The sequence below is a fragment of the Kogia breviceps genome, chromosome 17, assembly GCF_026419965.1.
Source record: "Kogia breviceps isolate mKogBre1 chromosome 17, mKogBre1 haplotype 1, whole genome shotgun sequence".
Lineage (NCBI taxonomy): Eukaryota > Metazoa > Chordata > Mammalia > Artiodactyla > Physeteridae > Kogia > Kogia breviceps.
The window spans coordinates 42,542,992-42,560,751 of record NC_081326.1 but is presented as its reverse complement, the minus strand read 5'-3'; the positions used below and the strand labels follow the sequence as shown (position 1 = coordinate 42,560,751).

The window sequence follows — 17,760 nt, the reverse complement described above, 5'->3', positions numbered from 1 at the left end:
TTTTACATATATTATGTAAGTAAAAAGAAGACAAACTTGGTTGTCAAAATAGCATACAATCTAAAATCTAATCAATCAGACAATCAAAAAGCACTAAAATGGCTGAAAAAATTACCAACTGCATGTCAATAAGTATTTACTTGTGCTTTCCACAGTTTCAAGGTTTTGAAGATAAATGTCCTCCATAGAAAAAGAGATGGTCCTTATTGAACTTAATGGGAAAAGAATGGGAAAAGCTATTAAATAATCACAAAACACAGTGTAAAAATAACTTCTATGAAAACTATAGTGAAAAATAGGAAAAATATCCCATTAAAGAAAATATTAGGGGGGCTTTCCTGGTGGCGTAGTGGTTAAGAATCCATCTGCCAATGCAGGGGACATGGGTTCGAGCCCTGGTCCAGGAAGTTCCCACATGCCGCAGAGCAACTAAGCCCGTGCGCCACAACTACTGAGCCTGCCCTCTAGAGCCTACAAGCCACAATTACTGAGCCCACGTGCCACCAATATTGAAGCCTGCGTGCCTAGAGCCCAGGCTCTGCAACAAGAGAAGCCACCCACAATGAGAAGCCCATGCACCGCAACCAACAGTAGCCCCCGCTCGCCGCAACTAGAGAGAGCCCGCGCGCAGAAACGAAGACACAACACAGCCACAAATAAAAATAAATAAAATAGGGCTTCCCTGGTGGCGCAGTGGTTGAGAATCCGCCTGCCGATGCAGGGGACACGGGTTCGTGCCCCGGTCCAGGAAGATCCCACATACCACGGAGCGGCTGGGCCTGTGACCCATGGCCGGTGAGCCTGCGCATCCAGAGCCTGCGCTCCGCAAAGGGAGAGGCCACAACAGTGAGAGGCCCGCGTACCACAAAATAAATAAATAAATAAATAAATAAATAAAATTTTTTTAAAAAGAAGAATATATTAGGAAGATGTGATCTAGTCAGAGAAGATATCAATTGGGCCAATATCTGAGGAGTAAGTAAAAATTATTTAGGCTATTGATTACTGAGACAATATGGTGAAAGACTTGGCTGAAAAAGAAACAATGAAAAAGGCAAGAAGGTGGGAGGGGATAGAGAGGAAGATACTCAGGTGAATCTAGACAGCCAAGAAGGGGCTAGACCATGGAGGACATCACTGCAAGTTTTAAAGCTCTTAATCTTTACCACAAAAGCTATGAGAATCAAAGTATTTTAGGCAGGAGAAGGACATAATTAGGGAAAGCAAAGACCATATATCTTACTCATAATGGGACTCCAAGGCCTATGACACAACAGTTCTCACATGACAGTTACCAAAAAATTATTTTTAAAACAAACAAATGACTAATTAAACAGATGAAACTTAAAAAGTGCTAAGTATTAACAAATTCAACTAGGAAATGGGAAATATTTTTAAAGTTATAAATCATAATGAAGAATACAATCAAACCTATTATCAAGAACTTGCTAATAGCTACCAACATGCTATTAATGGCTCCAACACCAACACTAAACTAGACCTCTGGAACAACTAAAACAAGTGATTTCATCTTTCTCGATCCACAGTATCACCTTCCCTAAACCTCCATTTCCATATCTATAAAAGAGATAATAATACCTGACTTGTTTATTCCAAAGGTTGGTTGTGAGGTTCAAATAAATCACTGTATGTAGTGGAATAAGTACAAAATGCTACACAAGAGTATTACGATGCTGTTCTTAAGAGTCTTCTTCTACTAATTATGCACTGTATGATCTTTTGAGCACAGGGACCTCCAATGATTATTTGTTCCTATATTTCAAGTTAGTATATTAAAAGAGATTAAATCATCACACACAAGAAAGAAATTTAGAGGCAATTATTAAAGAAAAAAAAAAACCCTTAGACTAAATTTAGTGATTTCTAACCAAGACATTTCTCTTTTCATAAATACACTGCATACTAACAACTTAGAATTCTTTTGAATATACTCAAATTTCAGTTCCAAAACAATAATGAAACACAGATGTATTTAAAAGATATTGTCACTAATATAAGATGTTGTCATATTATATACTGACATCGAGACAGTACAAAATGTCTCCCACTGTTGTATATAGGTAAAACCATATACTGAGAAAAGGCTAGTATTAATATTATTCTTCTCATAGAAAGAGATGTAGGTCTTATAGTAATATTCTACAGTGTCAAAAGATCAAATTTAAAGGCAATAATCTAAGAAGGAATTATAAATGTTCATTTGGCTACCAATAAACAATTTTACTAAGTTTAAAACTTTTAACAAGGGAAATAGATGGATCATAATTACTTATACAACTTTATACCCAACTGATCATAAAATTGCATGTTGAAAATACCAAATTTTCCAAAAGCAAAATCGAAGAAAACCTGTTCTCATTGGACCAACACTTTCCAGTTGTTAACATATGTTGCATGCTCTTTGTGCCCTTGCTAAAATAATCAAAGGGAAAAACCTAACTAGTACAAAGATAAGTGCTATTTACTTGTAGCTGTGTTCTTCATGTCTTTTTTTTTTTTTTTTTAATCTGTGAATGTAATTTCAACACTGTGTAGCAGGGAGCAATCCCTGTGAAATAATTTCGGCAAGAGTATTAGTAAACAATCGTCAGGCTGTTAGTAGACAAAGTACACACAAGATTGTCTTAAAGGCCCAATCCTACTTCCTAACAAACTCCCCAGACTAGAGGCAGATTTGGGGCTCCTGGGCACTGGCCCAGATCAAGTGCTGGCACTTGACCGTGGAGGTGAGGGCCCTTCCCCCCGCTCCCTCTCGGCACTGTCCCCACATTCCTTTCTATGCCAATCAAACCCTTGCATTCTTCCTTAAGACCAGAAAACAGAAACCCTTTGTCCTTAAGCTGAACAAACATTTTGATAGGAAGCCCTTAATTATTAATAAAGTCTTGGCATTTAGCCTTGCACTGACCTAGACATCAGAAGACCACCAGTGCCCTCTATTCACGCAGAAAATAAGACCTAGATGAGTCTCACAGAGCAACTGACAGGCTCTCCACTCAGAAACCTTAGTTTGAATTTTTAAAGCTAGGAATTCATAGTTCAGTTCGCGTCTGCATAACCTTGCATGTTTAGCGCTGGTTTGTTCACAGCTTGTTGGCAGGTGTCATTTTTCTGCATTAAAAATGTTGCTTATCAAATCATTTACCATTTTAAAGGAAAGCGTAGAAGAACCTTCTGGTACTGCCATCAGAAACTCTCTGTTAAAGTTGCTCTTGGTTGAAATATTTTTTTAAAACCTGTGACCTCCCACTGTTGACTCTCTCCTCATAGGCGACTCCTCCCTCAGCTCCTGGCTTCTACTGCAAAAAGACGCTCTACTGAGTTGACATCCACCATCCATTTAGGCCTTGCATGTGGGGTTCCTTTTAGGAGGACTCAGCTCTAGCTCAGTTCTGCAGGGGCCACGACTGACTTGATAAACAAGCACCTCTGGTCGCCCATGGTAGATGAGTGACTCGTTTCTACTGCAGACTTCTGCAGACTTCGTGTTTCTCTTTTTACACAAGCAGCTCCAGTCAGACTTTGACTTTTAGAAGTTGTTTACATATGAGACATACATAGTTGTTGTGGCCACCCAACTTCAAGGGACACATGTTAAGCTCTCCAAGGGTTTTTTGTTTGTTTGTTTGTTTTTAAGAAATTTTTATGACAGCCGTGGCAAGAAGTCTCCGTGCTCTCCATTGGCCGCTTGAGTGCCACAGCTCAGATGCCAGGTGCCAGAGTGCTGCAATGCACCGCACAGACAGGATTCTTCGGCTTCAAACATTCCTGCAGGAATGCAGGGCAAAAGATGCGTCCGCAGGGCAACTACTAGCTAACAAGCTGCCAGCCAGTCATGCCCTGGTCAGCCTACAACAAGGGAATCAGATAGGCCATTACCTTTACCATGAGCCAATTGCCCTCATCAAAAGCTGACAAACTCCAGGGGGAGAAAAAGGAACTGAATGCAAGAGAGAAATTTTGGGGGTGATAGAAATGTTCCATATCTTGATTTTGATGGTGGCTACATGACTACATACATCTGTCAAAAATCACTGAATTGTTGTCACATAAAATTGTTGAACTTTGCTGTATTTAAATTATAGTCTAGGGCTTCACTGGTGGCACACTGGTTGTGAGTCTGCCTGCCGATGCAGGGGACGTGGGTTCGTGCCCCGGTCTGGGAGGATCCCACATGCCGCGGAGCAGATAAGCCCGTGAGCCACGGTCGCTGGGCCTGTGCGTCCGGAGCCTGTGCCCCCCAACGGAAGAGGCCACAATGGTGAGAGGCCCGCGTATCACAAAAAAAAAAAAAAAAAAAAGCTAAATTATAGTCTAATTTTAAAATGAAAATGTTACTGAAAACACTGGTATAATTCATATTATAAACCATTAAAGAGAACTTTATAAACCACATTCTACACAGCTCTAAAGTACTATGAAAGCTTGCTACAGTTATACAGTATTTTCAGGTGTAACCAGACCCCTAAGTATTTCTGTAATTTTTAAATCTACTCACAGGGAGTTTATGAGAATAAAATAAGAATACTTTGAGAAATAAATTAAGTATTAAAAATTAAGTATTCACCTTCAAATATTATTCCTCCAAAAATATAGTTAAAAGAAAGAACATAGTGAAACTAAAAAAAAACTGACATCTAGAAATAGAAACTCCAAGAGCACTCATATATCTGAATGTCTGCATTTATCAGAGAGAATAAAAACGTAAGATATTCAAGAATGGTTCATTTAACTTATATTTCTCTTTAGATGCTAGACTCTAAAAGAATAGTTGCTTTAGAATATTAGAGCTTCCCTTAGTTTTAAAAAATTAAAGATGAACAAAAAAAAGGAAACTGAGTTTGGGTAGTTTGCCTACCTTTTCTTCCTTAAACATTAACATGATTGAATACACCTGTTCTTTTTTGCTGTCCTCTTCAAAAGATAAGTTAACAGATTTTAAAATATTTATTAAATTAATTAAATTCTAGTTTGGTTCATTTTAATTAACATTTATTGAAAATCAACTATATGCTAAGTCCTGGGGCATAAATGCAGATGTGAAAAATAAAACTAGTCAAGATGCAAAAATCATAAAGTGCTATAATGACAAGTCTAGGCATTTTCAAAGTGAGTTAATTTACCAAAGATTAAAAAAAAAAAAAAAAAAAAAAGACCTACTACCAGCTATTCATCTCCCTGAGAAAGACAGACAAGTCCGATACAGATTAAATTCTATATTTATGAGTTTTAATACCAATAATCACAGAGCAAGAAGGAGTCCAAACACCAACCCCACCTCTATAATTTCTCAAAAATTATGGCAAAAGTTTATGTCTACTTGAGATTGAAGAAAGGGCTAATGACACAAAAGGATATTCTTAGAACACCACAGTTAACAGCAGCAACTGCAACAAGGTTTTAAAACCCCTCATCCAACTCTGGAATTTAAATATTTCTGGATAACATTAAGGACAGTTATTTGTAAGCCTCAATACATTTTACCCGGGTAAAGAAAGCAACACAGAAATGTAGAATAAAAGACAAGTTAGTTGCTGACACATGCTGTGTCAAGAATGATCAAAAACACTATGGTAAGTGAAAGAAGCGAGAAACAGGATACCACATTTTGTATGATTCTATTTACATGACAGAAAAGATTAATATATGGAGAAAGAAAGTAGATTAGTGATGACCTAGGGCTGGAGATGGGGACTAAATGTAAATGGGTTAAGAGGGATCTTATTGGAGGGATGAAAATGTTCTAAAACTGATTTATGTTAACAGTTGCACCTCTTGGTAAAGTCACTAGAAATCATTGAACTGTACAGGTGAAAAGGGTGAATTTTATATTATATAAAGTATGCCTCAATAAAACTATAACATAAATACAAGTTAGCAAAGCTATTGCTACAAAAGGATGTCTAAGCTTACGATCTTAATGCCAACTTGCAATACACTCTCTCATCAATGGTGGAAGGAACTGCTAATCTTGGGTCTGGATTCAAATAAACCTAAAATTGAATTCTAGCTTAACTATTTATAGATGTATCAGCATTAAGAAGCTAAGACAAAGATATGCATAAAATGTATATAATAGTATGTCTCTTATAACGTTACTATGAAGATTAAAGAGATAATGCATATAAGACTCTTAGCACTGCTTCTGGCACACATATGCTATTATTATTAATATTAAATCTATATTATTAAAATTCTCACAAATTCCTCACACAGACACATAAGTTGAAAAATAACCCTGTTGATGAGTTTTTCAAATATAAATGATATGCAAGTTAGAAATACAAGTATTTCTCATTGAATCTAGAAAGTAATTATCAGCATGAGCTGTGATGATGAAGTAATGATATTCTGAAAGTTCTGCCAGAAAAATTAATCTCAGTAATTTGTAGTCAAAGAATATATCTTCACATGAACATATTTATCTTAAAACAATAAAAAAAGCTTTTAATTAGAAGGACTTTACGGATTTTTGAGTTGTATTCACACTAAACATTATAATGCAGAAAAGTGGATGTTAAAGAGTATAAAGCAAGGATACAATTTAAAAATATGTGTATTTTATAAATAGGTCTTAAAGGCCTTGATATAAGTTAACCTCCATAAATACTGGAGATTGTGTACATGTTAAAATAACTGCTGAGAAATCAAATTTTTAGAAAAGTTTATATAAAGCTGGAAAATAAAAAACAATGTTTAATTTATTAATTCAATTAGTTTTCACTTATCTGTATATATATATATACAGATATACAGATATATATATATATATATATATATATATATATATTTCAGTTCCAAGTTCCAATCACTGTTTGCTTTAATACTAATTAGATGGTTTTCACTTCAAACATAAATCATTAATAAAAATTAAACAGAAAAATACTGAATGTTAAAATATTATGCAATTAAAAACTATGTAAGCATCTCCTTCCAAGGCCCAAAACAGCAAAAAGGACAATTTTATAATTAGATTTTAAAAGACAATATACACTGTTTCTTAAAGCAGTTTTTCTCTCCTTAAAATTCCTTTAATTTATTATGTATTCTCTGGGGACATGAGGGCAGGTATCTTGCCTATTTTGTTTATTGGTGCATCTCTAGCCAGGCCCTGCAGAGTGTATGGCACGCAGTGGGCATTCATCACCTATCTGTGGAACAGACCTGAATGAATATAAAGGACAAGCTCAAGTAGGCAAAAAGTTAGACAAACATAGTGGAAAAACTCCCTGGAGTTTCAAAAAAGAAACTGTAACGGATTGGGGAACACTGTTCAAAAATTGAAGAAAATATGCATCCTGTCTATTCTGGTCAGTCTTCCCTGCTTTAATCAACACGATGAAGACACAAAAGAAGAATTAAGCATTTTTTAAAAGGCGGTAGAAGACAAAAAGAGTATGAGCAAAAAAAGATTCTAAGAAATATGCAAAGAAATGCTTGATTTATAATGAAAAGATGGTTACATTAACAAAATAGGGCAAGTTACACAACACAGAATTCCATAAAATGGAAGATTAAGTTACATTAAGTACAGAGCATCCAGCATGAGTTCACTGTTGTATGCCTGACCTGAGATTACAGTTCATATAAAAATATAGCACCTTAGTACACAATACAAGACCTAACCATTTGCTACAAAGGGAGCTATTATAATAAAAAAGAAAAAAAAAAAATTAGCACGTTATACAAATCAAAAAAGAAAACTGTAATGAGAACAGTTTGCACTATGAACTTTCCAAATCAAATTTACCATATGATGTAATGGAGAAATTGATCAGATGGGCTATTTTCATTGTGATCATGTTTAACCATCTCTAATGTGTAGGCTAATGAGATAAAATAAAGCACGCATATTTTGTTTCCTTTAAGGCTGTAAAATCTGGACTTACCCCACATTTAGGGTCTCATAAGATAGGACATTCTTGTGCACTCAATCTAAAATTTCAGATGGACCAAAAAATGTATTTCCTAAGGAAATTCAAAGTTGACATACAAAATGAATGCATGAATTGAGCCAAAGGCAAATGAAGATTGCTGTATGCCTCACTTTTAAACTTCCCTTTTAAGAACTGTACAGCTATTGACTGGAATAGAGGCCATTCACATATTTTGATAAGTCTGAATCTTTTTGATGAAGAAATCTTTGATTCGCCTATCTTTCATTCACTTGATTCACCTATCTTTGAAGCAGAAACCTGTATCTGCAATGTATGTCCATTTCAAGAGGATGTGACAGAGCGAAAAAGCAAACAATGCTGGATTTTTCAGAGACTAACATATGAATCCCAGTCTATCCTGAAATGTTTAGCTATGTGACCATACACAGATAAGTGTTCATATCTGCTTGTATTTGTTAAAACATATTCTCTATCATCAGATTGTTAAACTCAATGTTAATATCTATCACTAGAGAAATAATTTGTAATCAGAGTATGTGCCTTGGCTGAACTGATTTACCATTTGATAATATTTCAAAGAGCTATATTTCAATATTCTCTTCGATTTCAAATTATAGCAATAGCAATGAGCACTAGGCCTATGATAGTATTTTTTTAATAAATAATACTCACAAAAATAATTTTGGATTCCTTTAGCATTACCTATTCTTTTAAAAAGTTTCCAGAATTAATAAGTTTTATTGCTAATAAAAAAGGTGATGAAGCAAATATGCATATGGATTTCAAAACATGACATATATATGTCCACCCAGAATGGGAACCATGAGGTGTTTATAAATTCATGTTAAAAATAGGTACTAAGAACCCAACCTTCCTACTATTTCTAAAAACTTCTATGTCTTCCTAACCTATTCCAAATAAAAGAAAGTAACGAGCTGAATGGTCATTTAATTGTTCATTTGTTTTAACTTTTATTTTGCAGTACTGAACTGGTCTATAACCTAGACTTATAAATTCCATATGTCAAGCACTATATCTACCTTTAGCAGAGCTTAACAGATATATAACTTTAAAACATGAGAAGAAAATTAAGCAGAAAAAGATCTCTCTATACCACAAAAAGTTACAAAATCATTTTGCAGAAAAACAATCTATTATAAGTAAGCCATCTCACAAACAGTAAGAGCAAAAAATACTGTGAAGATAAACTTGTAAACAACCCAAAGAATTCTAACAAATTCATCTTTCTTCTCTTCTCCAAATTAAGTAGACCTATTCCAAATAAACACATTACCACTTTTTACTTGCTTAGGCTATACCAATTCTTAAGAAAAACTGTGTCAAATCTAAAAGTTAACATTTCAAACAAAAAGTAAATGATATAAAGGAGATAAACTCAGCTTCTGGTTTTGGAGTTAAAGTAGACAGACTTAACATTGAAAAGCAATACAGTCCCACAGAATTGGATGAAAAATTTACAAAATCACATATATATAATATGGGATTAATATACAGAATATATAAGGAACACCTTCAAATCAATAATAAAAGCAATCCAATTTAAACATGGGCAAAGGACTTAAATATATGTTTCTCCAAAGATGATTATAAATGGCCAATAAGCACTTGAAAAGATGGAGGAAGTAGGGGGTTGGGTGAAACAGGTAAAAGGGATTGAGAGGTACAAGCTTCCAGTTATAAAATAAATAAGTCATGTGGATATATATACATTATAAGGTATATAATCAATAATAATATAAAAACTTTGTATGGTAACATGGTCACTAGACTTACCATGACCATTTCATATTTAAATGCTGAATCACTATGTTGTGCATCTGAAACTAACATATTATTGTATGCAAACTATACTTCAAAAAAAACCTACTAATCATTAGAGAAATGCAAATCAAAACCACAATGAGATATAATTCCATATTCAATAGGATGGCTATCATCAAAAAATGGAAAATAACAAGAGTTGGTAAGGAAGTGGAGAAACTGGAACCCTTGTGCACTATTGATGGGAATGATGGTGCAGTCGCTGTGAAAAACAGAATAGCAATTTCTCAAAAAATTAAACATAGAATTACATGATTCAGCAATTCTACTTCTAGGTATATACCCAAAAGAACTGAAAAAAGGGACTAGAACAGATTATTTGTACATGCATGTTCACAGCAGCATTATTCAGAATAGTAGCAATAACCCAAATGTCCACTGATGCATGAATAGATAAACAAAATGTGGTATTTACATACAATGAAATATTATTCAAACTTAAAAAGGAAGGAAAGGAGGGGGAAGGGGGGAGGGGAAGACATTCTGATATATTCTACAGCATGGATGAATCTTGAAACTTTACAGTAAATGAAATATGCCAAATACAAAAGAACAAATATTCAATGATTCCATTTCCATGTGGTATCTAAAATAGTCAAATTCATAGGGATAGAAAGTAAAATAGTAGTTACCAGGAGCTGAAGGAAGGGAGTAATGGGAGTTATTGTTTTAATGGGTACAAAATATAAAATTTCTGGATAGTGGTAATATGAATAGTGGTAACAGCAGCACAACAACGTGAATGTACTTAATGCCACAGAACTTACACTTAAAAATGGTTAAAATGGTAAATTTTACCATGATAAAAATTAAAATAATAATAATTTTTAAAGCGGTGTGATACAGTTGAAGGAGCCCTGAATCAAGAAAGTGAAAATCAAATCGAGGCACTGATATTAACTGTGTGCTCTTAACTAAGTAACTTGACCTCTCTGGGATTCAGTTTTTTCATCTTTGAAATGAGAAGATTGTAATAGATGATGTCAGTGTCTCTTTTCAGTTCAAAATATTCCATGAAATCATATTCCAGACGCCAGAGAACCAAAGCTGAAAATCAGGCTGCTGCCACTCAAGTGGAGATAAGAGAATTAACATCTCAGTTAAATCTTACCAGTTTTAAGACATTCTGCTACAGAGAATGTGAATCACAAAAGCAGACAGATGAAAATAAATACAGCTTTGGAAACAAGGGAATTAAAAAGATCTATCTCCAGGAACATTAAAAACACCCAACTCTGTTCCTAAGGCCTCAAACTGGGCAGTTAAGCAAACACCATTTTCAGTCCTGTGGGGCGGGTTACTTATTCTCTGTTTGCTAATAAATATTATGGGCATTTTTGTTATACTTGAAGGGCCCAGCTTCCATTAAAGCTAAAAGCATTTACTCTGGTGTTACAGCAGAAAAGTGGCTGCTTCAGTTTCCATTTCAGGGAGGCAAAAGGATCAACTCTCCCTATCAATACCATGAACCTACTAGCACCAAATCCTGTATTTCCTATTTAACACTGAACTCAAACACAGATTCCACAGAAGCATCTTCCTCCCACAAATAAACTGTTCAATAACTTCACTAGTCAAAACCAAGCTATCTGTTACTGTGCTAAGTAAGGAATGGATACTTAGATGGATCCCTTAATCTTGTAAAGAAATACATGTTTTCCCACATTCCTATGAGTATGAAAATAGCTCATGGCATAAATAAGCAATAATTATGAAAAGGAAGAAACATGAAACAGATTTTGGTTCAATATGAGAAAGAGCTTTAGAGCTGCCCAACAATGAATCTGGCTGCCTCAGAAAGTAGCTAACTCCCTTTGAATAAAATGTTCAAGCCTTGGATAGATGACCATAAATCAAAGCTATTTCATAAAGACTCAGAAACAGAGATAATACCTAAGATTCCACCTAACTCTAATAAACTTCAATTCTATGAGATTAGCAGCACAGTTGTATCTAGATACTATTAATTGCTACTAGGAGAATTCAGATTTATTAGCTGTACTATCATAACTAGCCTTTCTACACATGGAAATTCATATTTACTATAAAGCAAGAAAGTATATTGAGCTTTTCAAAGATGATTAACAAAAGATAATTTATATCTTCACTCCTTTTGGGTAAGGAAGGGATCAAGGACTTTGGAATCAAATAACCCTCCATGAGAATCCTCGTCCAGCCACTATGTGACTTTGGACAAGTTATGTAACCTCTCTGAGCTTTTTTAGTTTTATAAGAGGGAATATCACCTAACCTCACAGGGCTGTTACGAAAACTTTGTTAAACTAAGTGCCTAACACTGTATAAAAAAGTACAGTATTCTCTTTCAAATCCTACCCATTCTTTAATAACCTGCTTGAAAATTACCTTCTCCATTTTCTCCATGACTTTCTAAGCCAAAGTAATTTTTCTCTAACTTCCAAAATTTATTTATAAATAAGATCACATTTTTGAACCCTCAATTATAGGAGAAAGTGAACTTGAAACTATATTATGGTTGTAGTTTAACAGCCTGATCAGAAAGTAATGGGACTAATGAATATCTGATTAACTGGTGTAACTATTTTTAAGTGTGCATATTAAAAAGTGTATACATCCTTATTTGTGTACAAGTCCAGGCCCAAAGTAGTCTTCCAAATTCCTCCCCCACTATATCCCTTCACAGATCTAAATGGACTAACCCTGACTTTGTCCAGACAACACTGTCACCTAGAAGCCTCTACACCCTAACCAGCCTCTGAATACCTGGGTATCTAACTGATTCAGCCATTAAAGCCCAATTCCAATGCCACTTCTCTGAAGCCATTCCTGAGGTCCTAGAGAAATTCTCTAATTTTTAAAAAATAACAAGAAAGACATTCTGCTTAAGCCTCAATTTTGCAATTTAATGACAACTGTTTTCATATGTGTCTGTGTCCTCCCCTACTAGACTGTAAGTCTTCCTGGTGAGGGAATATCTTTTACCCTCACTGCATTCTACTTTATTCTTTCCCCAATCCCAACACTTAACACAATGCCCATCAAGACACAGAAAAATGAAAAATATTTAATGACATCTAATGTCCCCTAATACAACTGAAGCATCTTAAGGGAAAGAAAAAATGGCAAAGGAATAAAAAAAGAAATTGACACAAACTTCAGGCACCTATTTTTAAATTAAAACTGCAGATCAAGAATGTGTAAATCGTCAATGTTCATGCAATATAACATTGTATAGTGACAAAGGCAAACTATCTAAAAACTACATTACACAGTATAGATGAATCTCACAAATTATTTAAAGTGACAGAACCAGTCAAAAAAGGAATACATGTTGTATGATTCCATTTATATTAAATCCAAGAATATACACTATTAGATACCAGGATAATGGTTATCCTGGTAAACACTAGAGGAAGATGAAAGAGAGGCTTTGGGGATGCTGATAATATTCTGTTTCTTGATCTTTCAGCTGGTTACCAAGCATTCAGTTCAGTTATGAAACACCATAATATATGCACTTTTCTATAAGTGCATATATTTTCTATAAGATATTAACATTTACATCAGAAATTTTGAAAGAGTTGAAATGTTCATCATTTCTCTGTTTTGTAAAAAAAATGTTAAGACCAAGAATATATCTAAAAGCCTAAGAGCATTATCACTATGTAGAAATTTTTAAAATAACTATGGACAGTAGACCAATGCTTAATTCTGCTAGCAAAAACAATGCTATGATACTTTATTGCCCTTTAACCAACCATTTACTGCCCTTTTTTAAACATCTCATATCAAAAAAAGTCAAGTTAAAATTTAAATTAATTGCTCAAGATTTATGTCATTAATTATTATTGGTCACTGCTTTTCTCACCACACCCTACACATTTCAGTCCTGTTCGAAGAAACTAAAAGAGCTAAAGTTAACCTGATATAAAAAAATGAAAAAAAATTTTTTGAAAAGCTTATTTTTGTAGGTTTGAAAACTATGTAATATAGAATGATACAATGTAACCAAAATATTTTGAAAAAAATAAAATCTAAGAAACTGGAGTTTTGTAACAGCTTGCTCATTCAGGTTAAAATATATTAACATGAACATTTAAATGGGAGAGAAATAACTTTTTTAAAATGTTACTTAAGCCACATATTTTAAAAATTACCAAACCTGATTAAATTAAATATTATTTGTTTGCAGCTTCATATATAATTAATATCTCAATTTAGAAATATTTTAAAACAAAAAGTATACACTGTTTTGCTGATTTAAGTAAAATCTAGATTTTCATTACTAACTCAAACGTACCAACTAAAAAATTTTCAATGTGCTATAAAATGCCTTTGTTTCAAATGCTGTGGCCGGTAGTAAATATGCTCTTCTCATTACTGCATGAAATATAAACACAGCTTCATAAATGTGCTTTAAGAAACTCTGAAATGTGAATTTTAAAAGTCCAAATGAAGCAGCTTGTATAATTTGAGGAAGGGAGAGAACATGAATGGGGACAGAGCTGACATAATCCTCACTCACTGCAACAATTAAATAGAATTCCCAGTTCTCATATGATTTCTATTTAATTCAAGTATTATATGATGTATTTTATCTGGTATTTTATTCATTTCATTTAACTAAGACACATCTCAATTTATTGAGTTTTGTACTGATTACTTTCAATTTAGAGTTGCTAAGAATAATTATAGTTTACTTTGTATTTGCTAAGGAAAACAATTTAAAGAAACTATTTCAAAACAACATACTTCTGTAAAGCATAGCAAAAATACCACTGAAATAATGTAGAAGTGGTCTTAACTACAAAAAAAGCAAATCACATCCAAATAAATATTAGCATTCTGTGATCTCATGCTTTTAGTATTTAATTGGAATATTTTCATTTAGATGTCAGCAGATATATTTTAAACCAAATTTGGCAATATTTAGAGTAAGCCTTACACATCCTTGATATAAGCCTTACCTATTTAAATATTCAACTTTTTTCATATAAAGGCTATAAATTCACTTTGGAAATTTTGGCTGTTTTATTTTTTAAAAGAACTTAAGTATTTCCCACGGTGAACTGAATTGTATCTAATAAAATTTCAGGATCATGAGTGATAAATAAATCAGCAGATACAAATATCTATTAAAGTTGATATCAACTTATCAACTGGAACATATCCCATGGTATTTTGTAATAGATCAGAATATAATACTTGGCTCAAATGCAACATGTAAACAACAATAAAAAGTTGAAAAGTGAATTTCTACACAGCATAAGTGCCATATGAGGACTACGAATGACTAAGGACAAAATTAAACTTATCAAGAGAAATTAAGAATAAAATAATTTAACAGTGATTTCACTTTATAGAACTGGTTCCAAGACTGAATTAACTTCAAGTTCTATATTTTTTTAATTTTCTGAATCAACAGGCAAATTTCTTTGAAAATGTTAGCATTTACTTTACAAATTTCATTTTTGAAGTTATATATTATTAAAGGAACTATATTTTTAACAACTGAAGTACTTTAGATAAAGAAGTCAAATCTATTTTCTGAAAGTTATGTTGCTTTTCATAAATAACTAGTGAAAATACATTCTACAAAAATAAGCTTAATACTAATTAGGAGGAAAAAGCAAAGATGTATTCCCAATAATTGAAATGATCCAAATTTTAAAATACAGAAATATTTCACTAGAATATAATTTCATTTATTTAAATCTTATTTCATACACTTAAACAATTATTTCTTTAATATTAAAAACACTGCTTTCAACTAAAAGAAAAAGGTATGATTAGTAACTATTGACTCTCTTTCTATAAATCTCTTTTAATTCAGGAAGAATGACCTCCAAATAAAGGAACCCAATACTAAACGAAAGTAAGGGCTAAAATCAGTTTCTGCCCAAATGCAGAGTGACTGTAAACAGACATGTCAACTATACTAAATCTATGTCATGGGTATACTTTTCTCAGTAGTTAGGAATACACATGAAATTGTTACTTAGTTGAAAAATAGTTTGGCCTTGATATTAATTTGCAACTTATTAAAAAATCTTTGTAACCTCTCAAAAAAGAAAAAAGAAAGTACTTGCCCTGGAGTTCCTATACAAGGTGAAAAAGCAACATTTTACTATAGCTGTGATATGGATTGATAGTTATTACCCCAACAACAGTTATCACCACCACAAATACTATAACCTAATAGATTTCAGATATTTAAGAGGTTTTTAACGTCTCAGTAAAAAAAAAAAGATAAATGTATTAACTTCACATATTTTTCTAAGTTTTTATATAAAACTAACACACTGGCATAAGACAGATTCGATTGGGTTTTTTCCCCTCCTAAGATAATAAGTGAAAATTACCATAAACCATACTTTAACACAATACTTACCAGCATGTGGACATTTTCAGAAGTTTACCATAAAGAGCAGTGCTGAAAGAGGGAATAATCGGTACAGGTATGCAGTAAGATCCCCTACAATCCAAAGAGGTCAGTCCTGCCTGGAAACCAAATATCTGCAACAAAAAGAAAAGATCCAAATGTTCACAGAGACAAAGTTTTAGTAAGCACAGGATGAAATACGTCAGTTTCAATTTGCTCTACAACAGCTGCACACTAAATATGTTCTGATGTCTTTTTCCACTTCCCAAACATCAACATTTTCTTCTATTAAATCTGACATTAACTAAGTCAGAATTAAGAAATTTAAATACACAATATTTCTTTCATATCCCTTCAAGATTACGCTTCTTTTGACCAATTTTAGGTTTCACATTTTATTTCGATACATAATTCTCATTTAGCATTTTACTGTCTGCTAAAATGCACATATTCTCTGTTAAACTGACTACACTGTGCACATCACAGATACTGTTAATAAATCATTGTTATATCATTTTATTCCTAAAAGAACATTAACTACAACAAAAACAATCTTAGAAAGTATTTTGCCTTCAACTTATGGTATGCACACACAAAAAGGATATCCAAACATATCCTAAATGATGTTACATCTTTTCCCTTTCTTTTGTGAAAATAATGGTAGGGCTGAGATTTTTCACCTCAGGAAATTTGGTACATGGCATAAATTACTCTTTGTAAGTTTATACTTAAAACTAGCAGATCACACTCAAAAATTTTATAAGCATTCCCTGAAATTCCTGAAAACTACATTTGCCTTAATAGGAAGAATCAATGTAACATCACATTTCACATGAAACGTTGCAGAGAACTGAATATATTTCTTCTTCCATTATTTTCAATAAAGTAAATGCCTCAAACAGGAAACACTGACACACAGAGATACAAAACAAAGAGTTACTGTTTTCCAACAACATGCAAAAGCCATTTAACCCCAACATTTATGTTTCATTTTTATTTTTTATTCCTTGGGTTTATAAAGCACTAACTTTCTTATCTCTAGGATTAATAGTAGCGGCTAAATTCTACAGTGAAACATGTTTCAAATACCTCAGTAACTAATTTCCAATACAAAATACTTTCATTTAATGAACGTAAACTAATGATCAATTTCTTAGAAAGTAATATTAAACTGCTTCCAAACGGTTTCAAAAAGCTATTCTGCTCCTACCATTCATCAAACTGATAATGTCAAATCTTTTCCTGTAAAGTCAGGTTTCAGTGAACTAAGTAACATTTTGGAAAATAGACATTAGTTAGAATTTTGTACTTTCAAACAAAAACTGCATTTCAAAGGGCCTACCTACTTAATTACTATCAAGAAAAATGAAAGTGATACACCTATTGATTCCTATAAATCCCACTATTAACCAAGATGCAAGAAATAAAGAATTGAGAAGAAAAAGGAAAAAGCATGTTTCTAATACTTAATTGATCTGCTTAAAAATTTATTCCACATTTCTATTCTTTGAAGACTTGCTCTAAGCAACACTATATGCAAAGAACTTCTGGGCACTGTACAACTTCAGCATTTCATATTTCCTCTGAAAGGGCCAATATTTAAAAGTTTCTGAAATTTGCAATTATTAATACCACTTA

General features: G+C 33.1%; 1 protein-coding gene across 11 annotated transcripts in view; it reads right to left on the bottom strand.

Moving 5' to 3' along the window:
• Positions 1 to 17,760, bottom strand: part of VPS13B (vacuolar protein sorting 13 homolog B) — a 774,679-nt gene that overhangs the window by 651,526 nt on the left and 105,393 nt on the right. For all 11 annotated transcript variants that reach the window (XR_010837425.1, XM_067017180.1, XM_067017176.1 and 8 more), the window contains exon 16: positions 16,132 to 16,256. Coding sequence is in view for 10 of the 11 variants with exons in the window: in XM_067017180.1 (XP_066873281.1) it covers positions 16,132 to 16,256 (125 nt within the window). In the remaining variant the exon portion in view is untranslated. The remainder of the gene's footprint in view (positions 1 to 16,131; positions 16,257 to 17,760) is intronic.